A 16,637-nucleotide genomic window follows, 5' to 3' on the forward strand; every position below is an offset into this window, starting at 1 on the left:
CTCAAATGTAAAGTTAGCAATTATTTAGGAAATGAAACATTTTTTTAAAATCTAAATTGCGTATATTTGTTTTTTAAACAACCCAACGTTTCGGGCCCTTTACAGGTCTGACTGGTCATGGAATTTGAAAAGGACGCGAAACCCTGGTTTGTTTGAAATAAAACAAATAAAGGTATGCGATTTAAACCCGAAAAAAAATAGTTTAATTTCCTATGTGTAACATTCGCAAATACCTAAAATAAAATAAAATTTTTTAAGTACAAGAATTTTTGGGCAACACATCAACCTAAAGCGTCTTTTAAAACTAAATGCTTAATTACTAGACAGTAAAATATGTGTATGTGTACATGAATTTATACAAAACAAAAATAACTATTCTTAAACGTGAAAAAATTTTAAAACCTATAAATATTAATAATAGTATATAAGTAAATAATTTTGGATTATTATTCTCATTATTTATATCTGTTGCTCATAAAATACCTGCAGATTATACCAAATGTAGCGGACTGTATGGAAAATGAGCAAGATCAAGTATAATGGTACGGCAAATCTATTTACAGACTTTTATAAGCAAGTTACACAATATACAAAAGCTTGAAAACAATCTCTAAAAAACAATGATAGAACAACAAAAGTATGTAATAAAAAGGCGCTGAATACAATTAATTTTAGAGTTTGAATAGAAAGATTTAAAAGGTTAAGAAGGTTATAAATACAAAAGATTTGAAACGGCCTTTACGGTTTGCTATAATAACATTTGTTGTGTATTGGACGAGAATTCATGGATTTATTAAATTATGTGGAGGGGTCGGGACTTACGTCGTGAAGACGCCTACTAGCACATCCAGTATTGAGTTTATATACACTTTTTGAATTACGAATGTGGTTTTTAATAATATTGAAAGAGTACACTGGTCTTCTTAAGTTTTTGAACTGTTTTGAGGGGGTGGGGAGAGGGTGGAAGGAAGACCGAGGTTGCCAGAATGTAAAATGAATGCGTTTGAGTTGTGTGTTGTGTACGGTGAAAAAAAAATGAAGTTTTCACTTCTCATGCTCTAAAAGCACGTCATTATAGCCTTACGTCAGCGGGAGTAAAGTGCATCATTGAATCCCTAGTGAATAAAAAGTACCTAGTTTTTAATTTACTTCGAGTGACCTAGACAAACTCAAACAGCTAGTATTTGCTCTGTTTGTGCCAAAAGGTAAAGTTCAATAAGTGAAACCATATAATTTCAACTTAAAACAACATTTTAAAAAATCACAAATACCAAAAAAGGTAATTATAATTTCACATTAAAATAATTCTTCATAGTAAACAAACCCACAATTTCACAGAGATTGCAGCGCTGCGGAAATTCAATAAAAGTAAGTGCTTGTGTGTGGACCATTTTCATTGAGAAAAGTTACGTCTATGACTACATTTGGTTTTAGTCCCGGGCCTCTTCCGCATAGATGTGGCACCATTAATATGGCGCCACCGTCCCGCCACTTTTTTACCGCGTTAGCGCGTTTGTGTATGAACCATTTTTGTGACGCGACGACGTAGCACTTAAATCGTTCGAAATACGCTTAGGGCCATTTATTCGACACGAATTTCGTCGCACTCACCGCAAGCGGAGTCCGCAACGGCCGCCGCGCGATCAAAGAGCGATGACCTCGTTGCCGCCGCGCAGCGACCGCGTGCGTGTAACTGTCATGGCAAAATACGCTCTATTTGTTTAACTTTTACGTTTTAATTTAAATGAGCGTCCCGGGTACACGGGCGAGTCTGGCTTGAATTTGAACTACGTGTCGGCCCGCGCGGCGGCCACGCGGTTGTATTATTCAGAGGAAGTTTAATGTTGTTGCCTAGTAAATAGAATTCAGATTTTTTATGTACATGAAGGTACGTGGTAACTATGCGCAAAAACTTTCGCCTCGTGTAACTGCGCGCTTATAATTACCAGAGCCCGCTAATCATGGTCTGGTTAAAAAAAAAATACCGCCCAAACTTCACAATTTTGGTTCGTGATTTAGTTGTAGAGCGAAAAGGATTGAAATAATTTATTTTTATAATATATTTATAATATAAGTGAAATAAATATTATTATAGTATAAGTGAGAGAGAGAACTTCAAGTTCACGTTAAAACTAAAAGCCAATAAATACAAACCCTCGGAGTAACAGACACCCTCACTAAAGCCCGGGTGGCTAACCACCTCAGGTAAATAAATATTGGTTCATTTCAGTACCTCGATAAAAAAATATACTGTTTTTGAATATCACCATTTTTTACTACCGTACAAAGATCGAGCACTAAGAAAAATTCCTTCGATCCAGCTGGATTGGAACCAGCGTACCATATATTGGTTCAAATCCAGCCAAATCGAAGGAATTTTTCTTAGTCTTTGATCATTGTATAATAATTATAAAAAATAAATATAATAAGTAAATATAGAGGGAACTGAAATTGTGAATAATGGCGCAGCTATTGTGTTATTGATAAGACACTAGAATGATAATGACTATTACACCTATATTTACAATGTCGAAGCCTGTCTCAGGTTAAACAATATTTACCTAATAAGGCAACAAAACTGGCTTAACCTTTTCAATACAAACAATTCTTATTGGTCATATCAGTGTGACGTGCTAGTAAGACCACCAATAAACGACCACTTTTCTTTTGCAGTTTTATCTACTGGTATCGTGGCGAGCAAGTGGTGAATTATGCTCAACGGGGTGGCATCAGTGTCGAGACGGAACAGAAAACGAGGACCAGTCGGCTGCTCATTGCAAGAGCCGCTCCTCATGACTCCGGGAATTACACTTGTGCACCCAGTAGCTCAGGTATGTTATTACTCTTATGCTAGATTTAAAATTATTGAGTATCACGATGTTTTAGGACCATGATATATTTTTTTTGGGAAATTACTACCACTATAGTTTGTAATAATTATTAATACAACGATCGAACACTAAGAAAAATTCTTTAGATCCGGCTGGATTCGAACCAGCTGAGCTACGGAACGCGAACTACCAAACTTAAAAATTTTTCCATGTGCTTGTTGCAGATCTTTGTTTTTAACCGACTTCAAAAAAGGACGAGGTTCTCAATTCCACTGTATGTTTTTTTTTGTATGTATGTTACGCGATAACTCCGGTATTTGTGAACCGATTTTGATATTTCTTTTTCGTTGGAAAGAGGTTACCTCCATAGTGGTCTCATTTAATTTTAAAGAAAATCATTCACCTCTAAGGGCGGCTGTTCACGCATGATGATTCTGTTTTATAAATAGCGCCTAAATTTTATTGTAAGGAGCAATTATTTTAATGGTTAATTTTGCTATTCTTCAATTCAAGGCGTTTTTCTGTCTCAATATACCTTGAGTAGGGAGAACCGATTTATTATCTCCTGTGTCAAGTCCCGTATAGTAGCAAACTAGGGGATGAATCCGGGTTTGCGCACTTTCCGATAACAGATTTCAATAAAACTTGGCAGTTATATGTAATTCCACGTACTTTTGAGGTCGGTTTTTTTAGTACTCTGTACTGAGATTATTGTTCTTCGTATTCGATTTTTGTATCAATAATTAAAACATTTTTCAATGTATTTTTTTTAGATTAGGCAAAGTTTCACGTCATTACGTTCAAGGTTACTTATGATTTACTTATGATTCTTACTAAAACTTGTTTCAAAAACTCGTAAACTACTTTTGTAGGATAAATTATTTTATTATTACCATTATTTACCCGTGCGCAATCTGTGTACTGACCGCGTTTCCACACAGTTGTATTGCCGTATGACACGCATACATGAATAGAAACTGTAAAGACACTCTATATGGTAATGGAAACGCATATGTTTAACTACCGCTACACCAAATTTAGTAACAGATTAGTATGTCGTTGGAATAAAATAATCCAACCTACGCACACGTTAGAATCCATATATTAAGTCGGTTCTTTTAGGCGTTTATTTACATAACAAAAATGAACAAGATGATTTGTCATTTTTCATTGTACTAACGTGATTCATAATAATATACTCCGGTTGCCCGTCGTCAGTGTGGGACATTTTGGCGGCCACATCACAGATGCATGTTTCGACATAAAGAAAACAATATTTCACGTACATTCCAAATCGACGGAATAAGACCACGCCCCAAGTTTGGCTCCGGCAATGTTATATTTTTATTATGCCTATTATACGAAGTTAATTACCATTTTGTAACTAAATACGTATTTTTATTTTTGTATCGAATATCATGAAATTTTTTCTAACATAATATTCATCTATTTTGTTGGAAAATACTCCATTAGTTTTTTATTGTTATTGATACAAAAATAGAACAAACACAAATCTTCGCTCGATCCTACTACACTCCAAACTGCGTCTGTTGCCTACAATTCGTATTAAATTCCGCACCTAGCAGTGAGTGAACACTTTGATATAATGGTTTTATTTACGTGGATTATAGAAGTGCTCGAAATCGATTTTAATAAATAATTGACGTGGAACATTTTGCCCTATGAAATTTGGGCCCGTATTAATAAATCCATTTCAAGGGCTGAATCGATATTAAGGTGTAATGTCATAAGTCGTTTATAAGTATAGTTTGGGTGCATGTCTAATGGTTACTCATTGATCACGCAACGCAAAGATTCAATAACACAAAGAAAAAATCTTTCGATGTGAATGGACTCGCTCTAATATCCACCGGATCAACTGAGTTACAGATCGAGTCAGCGGCTCTTACGGATTTCCCTATGCGTTTCCAAGAGATCTTTGTTTTGGGTTTAACGGCTTTTTGCCTACGGCACCTGTAAAGAAACATAAGTTTCTCAATCAATGGATTTTTTTTGTGTAGTTCTTTGTGTAAATAAATAATAACAAACTAGTAGAGCATTTTCACAAAAAAAAACATGGAAATCACGGTAGTAAAGCATCATGATTTTCAATAAACAAATATTCCGGTTACTAATAAATTTCACTGACCACTTAAGCTAGGACTCCACAATGTTGCCGGGCGGCGTCGTGGTGAATGTTCACTGATCCCACGGCGCCGACTCAACCGGCGAGAGGGAAACCCGGGGGGGTTTTAGTGGGGTAGGCCTTCCAGTGTGGAGGGAGAATCCCCATTATAATTACCCCCCCGTCAAAAAAAAAAAAAAAAAAAGGACTCCACAATGTTATTAAATCCTTGATGTGGTATCATTCAAGGTGTCCATGCAAATTGTTTAATAAAGGACACGGCAAAGCTTGAGATGCATCTCGTTGTTTCAGTGTAAACACAATCGATACACTTTAATATGGGATTTAATAGCTGTTTATTTACAAGGACCTGAACCTCGAAAAATGTACATAATATGCATTTAATACGTTGGAAAATGTATTAAAAACTTTTTACTATTCATGAAGCGTAACAAATTGCGTTTGCGGGAATATCTCATTTGCGTATTACATTAAATTATATGAAACACAAATATTGCGAAATGTGTTCAATCATTCCGTCAATTGAATGAAAAGCACGTTTCATTAATTCTAATATACATATATAGAATTATACATAATGTAGTTTAGTAGTATACACAATGTATACTACTAAACAGTTTTAATGTTGTTATTGGTGGTTTAAAAGTAAATAAGTAATACTGTATTCAAAGATTTTTTTAAAGTTGCTTGCATCATCTGGGAATAAAACCGACCAAACGTGAAAAAAATGCCGATCGAGAGGATTAAATTATAAAGATTAATTCTTTTTAACAATTCATTACTTATTACAAAGATTCAAAAGCTTTCTCAATTTAACTAAATTTATTTTGTGAATTCAAATGAAGTATTTTTAATTTGAAAATTATTTATTTTATATCTAATACATTATGGCTGCATGCGTCTGTTGTCTTTTACATTTTAGTTCGAGTGGTATTATCTATGGAAGAATAGCTGGCAAGTTATATACAAAAAAAAAACAAATACCCGCCATTTGCTAAATCCGTAAATGTTGTGTTGTGAAACGATATTTATTCATACAAGAAATAAATTATCGTTGTATGTATTTTCTCGCTTGTGATGAAAAACATTGTATGTGACACGGGCGGTAAAAATCTTAGAGTAATATAATACCGGTAAAAATTACAAACCTCGAGTCATGAAAATATTCGGCTTCGGGCTTCTTACAAACTCTCGTCAGTAACGTCTCATTTTCCTCCCTTAATACACAATGACAGTACATTGCAATTTGCCCTGTTACGAGTCATTAACATTTAGCACTCAAAAATACAATAAAGTCATTATATATATATATATATGTATATATATATGTATATAATGTATAAAAATGTGTATAGGTGTATCTAGTGCTTTTTTGTTTATAGTTTTACTCACTTTTGAAACTAAAATAATGTTTCCATGAAGCAAAATATCTAAAGACGGTTGGTCGCCCGTGATTAGCCGCTTAGTGGAAAATGCGTGTAAAACCAGTAACAGACAATAGCTTACAGAAAAAAATTCTTGGTCACATTTTATTGGTTTTTCTTTATGATAGAAGTTGAATATTTTAGTATGAAAAAATAAATTAATTGCGACAAAATTCGCTTTAAAAAGAAATCTTTTTCGTAGTTTTAATTAATATCGTTTATCAAAATGTCATGTTAGTGTTACGGCGCTTTCAAATTAGACGCTGTAGAAGCGATGCAGTGGCGCGTTTGTAGTGCTTTAGCAATTTTTAATTCACTAATTGCGACTGCAAATTGGGGCGCGCGTGTGTCGACAGTGGCGCCGCAACTGCGCTTCTAAGAATTGTATGAAAATGAGTAGTGGCGCGGCTGCAGCGACACAGTGGCGCCACTATAACGCTTCTACAAGCCTCTAATTTGCTTTTTTAGGCTTTTGAATGAAATGTTTAAGGTTATTGTAATATCAACTTATTTTATAGGTGTAAACAACGATATCTATGTACGTTAAAGTCTTTGGGTTTAAAAACATGGTATTTTCCTTTTAACTACAAGACAGTGAAAAAAACAGCGTTTTCTCAAATATGTATAGATCTATCCATGTGATGAATTAAGATTTGCAAAATGCTTTTGTCATAACATTATGACAGATTTTAAAATTACACTGAATTGAACCCATATCAAAGGAAATACGACAAACATTTTATCCATTCTCTCGTCAGTTTGACATAGATTGTCATTTATTATGTACATCTTCTTTTAATGGGAATAGAGAAAACACACGAATAAAAATAAACACAATACGGACTTTGTTCTCCTGTCCCGACTTTGATGAGAACAAATGTTTCTAGATTTATCGTGTCGAGAGAGATGATCTGAAGTTACTAGGACAGCGACAAACAATAACAACTTTTTCGTAAATCTTTTGGAGCCTACTTTTCAGTTGATCATTGTTTTTAGTGTTTCGAATTAGAACAATCTACTTACACATAGGAGGTACCGTTGGTGTATCGTACACACGGTACGTATTTTTATGGACCTCAAAAAAGGAGGAGGTTCTTAATTCGGTTGTATGTTTTTTTCCTTTTTTTTTGTTGTATGTATGTTACGCGATAACTCCGGCGGCATTTGTGAACCGATTTTGATGATGATTTGAAGTAAATATTCCACTTCTAAGGGTGGCAAAGTAGGGGATGAATCCGTTTCGCGCACTTTCCGGTAACCGATTTCAATAAAACTTGGGAAACAGATGTGATAATTAATTATTATAAAAATAATTATATGAACTTTTGAGGACAGTTTTTTCAGTACTCTGTACTGAGATAATTTTAAAACAATAAATTGTTAAAAAATTGTACGTGCACAATTTGCTTTCGCTTTTAATTCCAAATAAACTAAGCAAGAAACGAGATTGTAACATTTTACAGTAATTTAGAACCTACCGAAACCACAAAAAGTTTTCTACAAATTATTCTACACAAATAGCTTATCTAAATATTTATTACCATAATGCATGAACGTAAAAAGCATGACAATATAAAACGTATTTTATTCCTCGCAGCGGAAAATCCTAGCAATCCAATTGTAATTGTGACAGGTAAAATCCCAGTGGTTTGTTAGTGCTCGTCAGTGCTTGACAGCCGCCTTAAAAGCTTCGAGTGCTCTTGTAAACTTCCGTTATTTGTACCGCCACCGTCACTACGACGTCTTGACATCATTTCGGTTCTTCAGACGCTTTTGATTCCTGTATGTGTCAAATCCATATCTGATGCCATAGAAACAAAAAGCTTAGAATATCACGCTACTTTTTTATTCATACGGTGCGATGTTTTCAAGACATGTACGTTTCTCCTTTACAATTTTAATAAATATTTCTATATAGTTTCGTTTTACGACATTAAACCTGTATTAAATTAGATTGTATCTAACGATATATATGTAGATGCGGCGTTCCATACACACGCTGTTTCACTGATATGCGGTGAAGGCACTGCACGTCATTTAGTCGGTTGTCAAACATTCAAGACGGCAGACGCAGATAATAACTACAATACAATAATCTACAACGGTGTATTACTCATATTTCGCTATTAGACTAATTGTGTTAATATAAATTTGAAGTATTATTCACATTGATTCAGTACGTATTGTTGTGGTACGTTGTATATTTTTTCGCTTAAATCAGTTTTGGTACGTTTTTATTAAATTGTGTATTGTAATATTTGATAATCGCGAAATAGTAAACAAAATTTCATATCATCCATCTCGTTTTGCAAATATATAATGACGCGTGCTAAATTAAGACAAAACATCAATCATAGATGAATAAATAACAGTGTTCTGATTACACAATAACAAAGTATGTATAATATGATTACAAGTTACCGAGGTTACCACATAAATTTAAAAATATAAGAAAGACTAGGTTCAACTATATCTATGTACTTGACTACGTATTGTGCAACTAATAGCGACTTTGCCCGGGGCTTTATATTCATTCCCCAGCTATGGATAAATATAATTGGGAAACACTCAATATTATCTGCCTGCCTCATTCCTAATATGTCTGTCACGTCTGTCCACGGCACTACGGTACTGATACTCTTTGACAAAATTCAACATTAAAACACTCACATATCACTATTGATAGTGTTTTGTTTAGAACTATTCGGAACATGTAGTTGCTGCGAATTGTCTTGTCTATGGATTGAAGTCGTTGATTGTACCTTATTTATTTACGGCTGATCATAACATCGGAAAGCTTTAGCTCAAAATTCGGTTCTACATGAAAATACAGCATCGACGAGTTGAAGCTTTAATGACTAAAATTTCACCTCACATTGAAATTAGTTTCACATTAAATATCTAAGCCTTATTGTAATCATTCTTTTGATTATTTAGCATTATTACCACTGAGTGTGGGGTCTTAATCTTGCTACTAACTTAATTTAGCACGCTTGCGCGTCGCTTGCTGACTTGTTTGTGCTATAGCACTTAAGTATCTATAGATATTTAAGTATCTGTAGATATAATATACTGTAGATACAGTATCTGTAGATACGGGCCGCCGAAGGATAAGCGGGAAAAACTGTTTTGATAGATCAAATGGTTTAGGTATTTACCGATGATATTATACTTGTAAACAAGTATCTATTATCAAATAACGGTCTAACAAAAAAATATGCGATACACCTAAAGATATTATCTAAAGAATGTGCCATTGTGTCTTATGATGGGATGTACTTTATCCTATCATATAAAATCTTGAAAACAGGCTAAAAAAGTTTAAGAATAAAATATCTAACTTTGTACATATTTTTTTTATATAGAAATGTTTCTCTTTAAGTATGACAGAGAACCTGCAAAATTTTAGTTTTCAACTGAAGCCACATTAGTTATTAAATGCACATTTACACCAAAATTTGCAAATTTCCCAGCGGTTTAACGACACGCCGCGCCGCCCGCTGCCTCGTCAGTTATCATCGAGCGCTTGTTCACGTTGGATCTGTGTCAAATTTTCTCCGCGCGGTCTTATTTTATTCATATTAATTTACAGAGCGCGGATTGCGGGACGTGAAGGGTGACCCACATCTCACCTCCTAAACTCTAACCTTAAATCGCGTGCAATAAGCGTGCAAGCACTATTGCATTAGTTTAAATACAATATAGTAGAAATTAGGCACGAACTTAAAATATTTTAAAACTTTGCTTGGCAAAACTTGAGGTGGAGCCTTAGCGAAATGAGAATGCAGAAGGCCCGATTCACAAGATTTATTATAAGAAATGTTAAAAGAGGAAAAGAAAACGCCGTAACAAGGAAAATAATATAAAGAAAAGATACAATTATTATAAAATACTCCCCATACAGGAACTAAATACATAATACCCTATATAAATAAATAACTACATAATTTTAGTAGTAATCGATGTGGAGTTTATTTAACAATATGAAAGTGGTTTTTGATTTATGGGCACGTTTTTCATATAATACCAAGTGACGTTACGAACACTGCCTTCGTAACGAAAAAAGGCACAACTATGCGTACTTTATACAGCACTTGTGCTTTTTACGTTCCGACGGCAGAACAAGTCTGATAGTAACGCGACACGCCTATGCATAAGAGTTGCAGTGCCACTCAGAGCTTTAAATCGCAAAGATCTTAGAGACACACTGGGACATAAGTTGACAAATCCCATGTTCCACAAAACCGTAACGCTGTAATGCTCACATTACTGTTTGGCGACGGAAATAGGTAAGATGGCAGTACTTCTCTGGACTAACTCTTTCACAAGGAGCTCTACTGTTACTAAACGTCCTCTCGTTTCAAAAATTTTGATGGTAGTGAAGACGGATAGAACAAACGTAAGAATAGTGAAGGAAAAGGAATTTGACGACAATTCAAAATTTCAAATATTATTGGCCAGGAACCAGAAAAGAGGATGATGAACCAGAAAATGAAAGGATGACGATGAAGAAAGTCAGCAACGTTTACATTATTTCGCTACCACACGGTATCTAAGCGAACTTCATAACTTTACAGTCATGAAGTTGCTTGCTACCTCTTACAATATTTTTATGCCAAAATTTAGTTATTCTTGTAACCACTAGGGGCGCTGTACAAATATATTAACGGAATCACTATTTCAATACAGTGCCTCCGTTATGATTATATAATGATGAAATCCTAGGTATTATCTACTAGGGGTTCTACAATTTGACATATGAACACTTTACACAGTCACTGTTTCTTCGACAATGTAGTCTTATGATTAAGTTACAGTATATTCGAGTTCACTGTTAAAAGATGATTTATTTTACTACCTATATAATAAGTGTTAACGATATGTAGGGATGAGAAGTGAAAAGTTGTGAGAATTTTCAAAAGTTGTAGAACAAATCGTCGCCTTACTTTCTCAAACTTGTATCTTAAAAAACAAATTAATTGAAATGCAAAAAGTGCATTGTGTATACATATTTGCAGGATGATTTCACATCAAATTTCCTTCATATTCACACACTGGCTTTTACCTATTCTTATCCTTATTCCTAAAGTAATGCGTTCAAATTAACATCCTTGATAAGAAATTGAAAATAAATAGAAATGTTTGCCATCTCCTGAGTAATCACTCTTTATAAGATACGTGTTTATGAAAGTAAGGGTCGAAAACCTATAGTTTGTGCTCATTAGCACAAACTATAGGTTTTTACACTTTGTACAACATTTTGAGGTTTAGTTATCCAAGCCACTTTAGATACTCGTATCTCAGTCGTCAAGTTGTAATGTGAGATGAGTGTTCTGTTGAGAAGGATAAGGGTGCTGGTGAAATTATAGGCACATGAGACTTGTCAACTTATGTCTCAGGGTGACCGGCGCAGTGGTAGCGTAACTCAGATTTTAGAGATTCAAAGCTCTGAGTGGCATTGCGACTATAACGGAAAGGCGTATCGCTTAACAGCAAGCGCACGACTTGTTCGTCTCGTAACATGGTATCACAAAAAAGATACATCTAGAAAATAAGGAAAGAGACTAGTACTAGTATTGCCCTAAAAGTAAATTAAAACTTGCACGACACAGTCGCTGGCAATAAAGGTTATTTTGTTTTATGATTTTATATTTTCTTCCACAGAATCGGCGTCGGTGATAGTCCACGTGTTGAGCGGAGAACGGCCAGCCGCAATGCAGAGCTCGGGTTCCACGCCGCCTCGTCTCGACCGAGCTGTATTGATCATACTGACTACTATCACCACCGCCAAACCAAAATTGTGGCTCATTGTTGTCCTGCCAATCGTTACTCAATACATCTCTGTAGCAACTCTTTTTATTGCCGTTGTCTTCGCGAGTTTTACGGACTTTGCCCTTAAAGGCAACACTAATGTTTCCTTGAGATGACCAAATTCAACCTTATTTTGCGACTTCTAAGGTTCTGAACTTTTAGAAGTAATTACATTGTATGTAGTGTCTTCTATATAATTTTATGTAATTGTTGAATTTTGTTGGATTTGACATATTTTATGTACAACGATTTAGATAATGCCTTTAAAATTATTAGTGTTATGGTCAATTTTTAATAAGTAAATTATTTTATTGTTTAGAAATGTTTAATCTCGGAGATCAGGTACCGGGCTATCGTTATAACCTTCATTTTAGGGCACTTTATAGCATAGCTGTCAAAGCATGGTAGAGAGGGCGGCTTTTCGCAACTCAGCGTCTATTTAGTTTGAAGTGGGTGCAGAGACTCCAAGAATGTCATAGATTTTTGGGGGTGACTAAAGACATCGGGGAACGACCGCAATACTCCGAATTACCAAATTATCAAAATTAAACAATTAGAGATGGCTATTTCACACTTTTGTCATTAGATAACTTTCTCGTCCTCGATGACGTCTATAATAATTCCTATAAGCAAATTGCATGTTAAAGGTACGAAATAATTTATACAATAATGAAAAAGCTGAAAAAATCAGTGAGCGCTCACCTAATAATCTCTAAAGCTAATGGTTGTGGGTTAATTTTCTTTTGTTTTCGAGCTAATTACGCCTTGGTTGGATCACGTGCGAGATTGCGAGAAAATTGATTTTGGTTCACTGATCGTGGATGAAACGAGATTCAATCGACGTCAGGCTTATCAACACTTTACGTACTAAGCCGCCAGTTGCTCTCTTAACCATGTTATTTACATTCAATCAAGTTGGACAAACAAAACTAAATGAGAATTTTCTCGGACAGATAAGTACAAAACCCTTTCTCAATAAACTCTATAATCATATTAAATACTATGACTTAAGTTTTGCAATTTAAATTATAATTCAGAGGGACAATTACTTTGAAACAATTGACAGCCGTTTTAAAAGAAAACTACTTTTTGTGGACGGTCCTCTGTCCGACCGACCCCGATTAAGGCAAACGACAAAAATGCAAATCCTCTAATGGCATCGATGTTTTCCGCTTTTGATTTGTTTATTTAACAACTTTAATACATTTCAATGTATACGTGTCTAAATTGACAAAAAGATAATGGAACATGCTTTTGTATAAGTGTGGAATAAAATGGTATATCGTCTGTCTTTGTTTTGTATGCTTTACTCTGTCTAATGGAATTCGTTCGCTCTAGCGAGCGCAATGGATGTGCTGGTGAAGGTAAAATGGTGTTTTCAGGCTTGAAATTTTGGTTTTAGTATTCTCCCATTATGTAAACATTTCATTTTATGCAAATGTGAAAAGGATACCTTTTACAAAACTTTGACAACCTTTGAAAATAAGCAAGTTCCTAAAAATCTTTTATGTTAACTGACAAACTTTTTATATCTATTTTCTCTAGAAAATAAAATGTTTAAGGTAAATTTTCGAAGGAAAAATCAGTTAATGAGAAAGAAACACTCAGTTTATCATTCCATTCGAGTCACTTCATTTGATGACCGGGCGAATCTGCCGGATTGGTACTAACGGTACTCAGTTACTTTTGTTTTTACGCATTTGTCCTTGTCCCGTTTACTTACGAGCCAAAAGGAACGCAAAAACAAATTTAGTACTTTCTAAGTAAACAAATAGAAGGATAGTAAAGGTCAAGTAAAGGTCAACTAGTGATTCTCTTATGTATATTTTTTCTCGTCTGTTCCTTTCTGGTTGTTGACTTGAACATCGATGAACTTGTCAAAGACAAAATTTATTGTACATACTCATAAATATAGAACTTTATATTTGTTTTCAAATTAAATTAGAAGGTGTAACCCGCAGAAGCTGACTTGATACCTCGCTTGGGTGATTTTAGTGAAATGCTACGGTCAAATCCTGGCAGCATATCCGTGTGAGTTCTCAAGAAAACTTCTGTGAGTTGAACTTACATACATGTAATGTATAATATCTTAACGATACGTTAGCTTATTAATCACAATCTTTAATTGTAAGAGAATTAGAAATTGTAAATAAAAACGCTGTAAATACTCGAGAATTGTATATACAATGTAATTTTCTTGGCAGCCAAAGTATGTTTTTGTGTAATAAAAACATTTGTGGTAAAAAGCGAAGATTTCCATCGCTGTCATTAAATTAAAGTAGCAAATGAAAGGGTTGTGTAATAAACTATCAAAAATATAGATGTATTTAATAATGTTATTTAACGATTTATAAGAATACAGATAGTAATAAAAAAGCAAAAATGTTTTTCTTTTAGTCACAAGTCTCCTTTGTATCTACTACGTCATCCAAACAAACTGCAAACCCTAACGAAAATCATTTTAAGTAGTTCGCTTCACGTAAAAAATCTTCTTTGCATAGAACGAGAACAAAAACGCAGCGATGAGTTATACACACATCAAAAAAAGTTTGCGATCACTTCGAAAAACTGAAATCTTTTTTGTTACTGTAGATTATATTATGATTTTTTCTTCTTTTTATTTAGATTCTTTATTTAAAAATAAATTAGAACATAAAACAATGACCCCGTTCAATTGTTTTTTCATATAAAAAGGCTTTCAGTCCTAGCTTACGCTCATTCAGAAATCTGATTTAGTCAATTATAAGCGATTCAAGATATTTTTCGCGGAAAGTTGTGATTGAAAAAATGCCAAGAGGATTATCAGAGGTTTTACGAGCTAGAATAGTAACTTTGAGGGAAGAAGGATACACCACGAGAGTAATAGCACGCAGACTTGCTATATCCCAATCCTGTGTCGTGGCTACGTTGCAGAGGTATCACGGAATGGGGAATTTAGCTGACCGACCCCGCAGCGGTCGCCCAACTGTTTTGACAGCTGCCCAAAAGCGCTATATTAGATTGCTGGCAGCCCGTGATCCAACAATCAACGCCACTAAAATAAAAGCAGAAGTCAGGGCCGCCTCTGGGCTTGAAGTTAGCACGCAGATCGTTCGCAATTGCTTGCACCAGGCTGGATTACGAGCACGGAGGTCTTGGCGAGCTCCGCTCAATTCCCGGCAACGTCAACAACGAAGATTGCAGTGGAAGAGTGCAGCTAGACTTCGGCAAAATGAAGAAGGTGAGGACAAAAACATTTGGCAAAACTGTCTCTTCGTTGACGAATCCCGAATCAGCACTCATCCAGATAACCGACGTGTCCGTGTCTGGAGAAGACCAGGCGACCGTGAAAGACAAAGAACTGCCACTGGAACAGTTTAGCAAGGCGGAGAATCGGTGTCCTTTTGGGGTCGCATTATGATTGGAGCTAGAACGCCTTTGATCCCGTATCGGGGCTTCATGACAGCAGACATGTACAAAGCAGTTGCTATTGATGATATCGTCAGACCATTCCGAGTAAACCATGGGCACCAATTTGTACTGGTCGATGATAATGCGCCCGCACATCGAGCTCAACGAGTCAATGCTGCTCTTCAAGAATACGATATCACACGATTAGACTGGCCTGCCGGCTCGCCCGACTTAAACCCAACAGAGCACGCGTGGGATGTTCTTAAACGAGCAGTATGGAACCGTGAGCCACGTCCCCAGACAGTTCCAGAGCTCAGGGAAGCCGCTATTGAAGAATGGGATAGGTTACCCCAGGAAATGCTGGATAACTTGATCCTCAGCATGCCCAGGGGAGGAGTTATTTTATATTGAATTCACACTTTTTAATAATAAATTGTTGTTTAAGTTTAATTAATCAGTCTTTTTCTTTCTATGAAATTTCTATCACTATTACATTATGATTAATGGCTCAATTTTTTTTAAATAAATAATAAAAAATAGTTTTATATTTTAATTTCAAACAGGGTATTCCTATTTAAAGAAAGCATACAACATAGATTTTTTCTTGATAAAGTTAAATTTAAAGAATTATAGGAGCTTATGCTATTGATCGCAAACTTTTTTTGATGTGTGTATAATTCTTTATTATTATCATCGAGTATACATATACTCGATGATTATTATACTACTCAAGATTTGACATTGTATTGCTGCATTACCATAATAAAAACTGAATGTTCAGTTCTTATAATCAAATCCAATTGTAGATTTTTTTTGTGGAACCCAAACCGGCAGTCAAATGTTCTACCACATGAAATGTGATACCCGGTCTTTCGTAGCAATAAAAATAAAAAGAATTCGTTCAGGGAATACTGACATTTTACGTATTTCTGCCACCAAGCAGTATGTGTGTTACTACGTTCCGGTATTGAAGGGTAAAGATGCTGGTGAAATTACAGGAACATGGAACTTGTTAACTTATGTGTCAGGTGATGG

The 16,637-nt window shown here is 35.0% G+C and overlaps 1 protein-coding gene across 1 annotated transcript in view; it reads left to right on the plus strand.

Moving 5' to 3' along the window:
* Window positions 1-14,377, plus strand: part of LOC113234664 (hemicentin-2-like) — a 108,850-nt gene extending 94,473 nt beyond the window's left edge. Inside the window, exons 6-7 of the mRNA XM_026470082.1 lie at window positions 2,674-2,831; window positions 12,066-14,377. Coding sequence (XP_026325867.1) covers window positions 2,674-2,831; window positions 12,066-12,328 — 421 coding nt within the window. The 3' untranslated portion in view covers window positions 12,329-14,377. The remainder of the gene's footprint in view (window positions 1-2,673; window positions 2,832-12,065) is intronic.
* The last annotated feature ends 2,260 nt before the right edge of the window (window positions 14,378-16,637 follow it).

The sequence above is a fragment of the Hyposmocoma kahamanoa genome, unplaced genomic scaffold (assembly GCF_003589595.1).
Source record: "Hyposmocoma kahamanoa isolate Upper Pololo Valley unplaced genomic scaffold, ASM358959v1 86, whole genome shotgun sequence".
NCBI lineage: Eukaryota > Metazoa > Arthropoda > Insecta > Lepidoptera > Cosmopterigidae > Hyposmocoma > Hyposmocoma kahamanoa.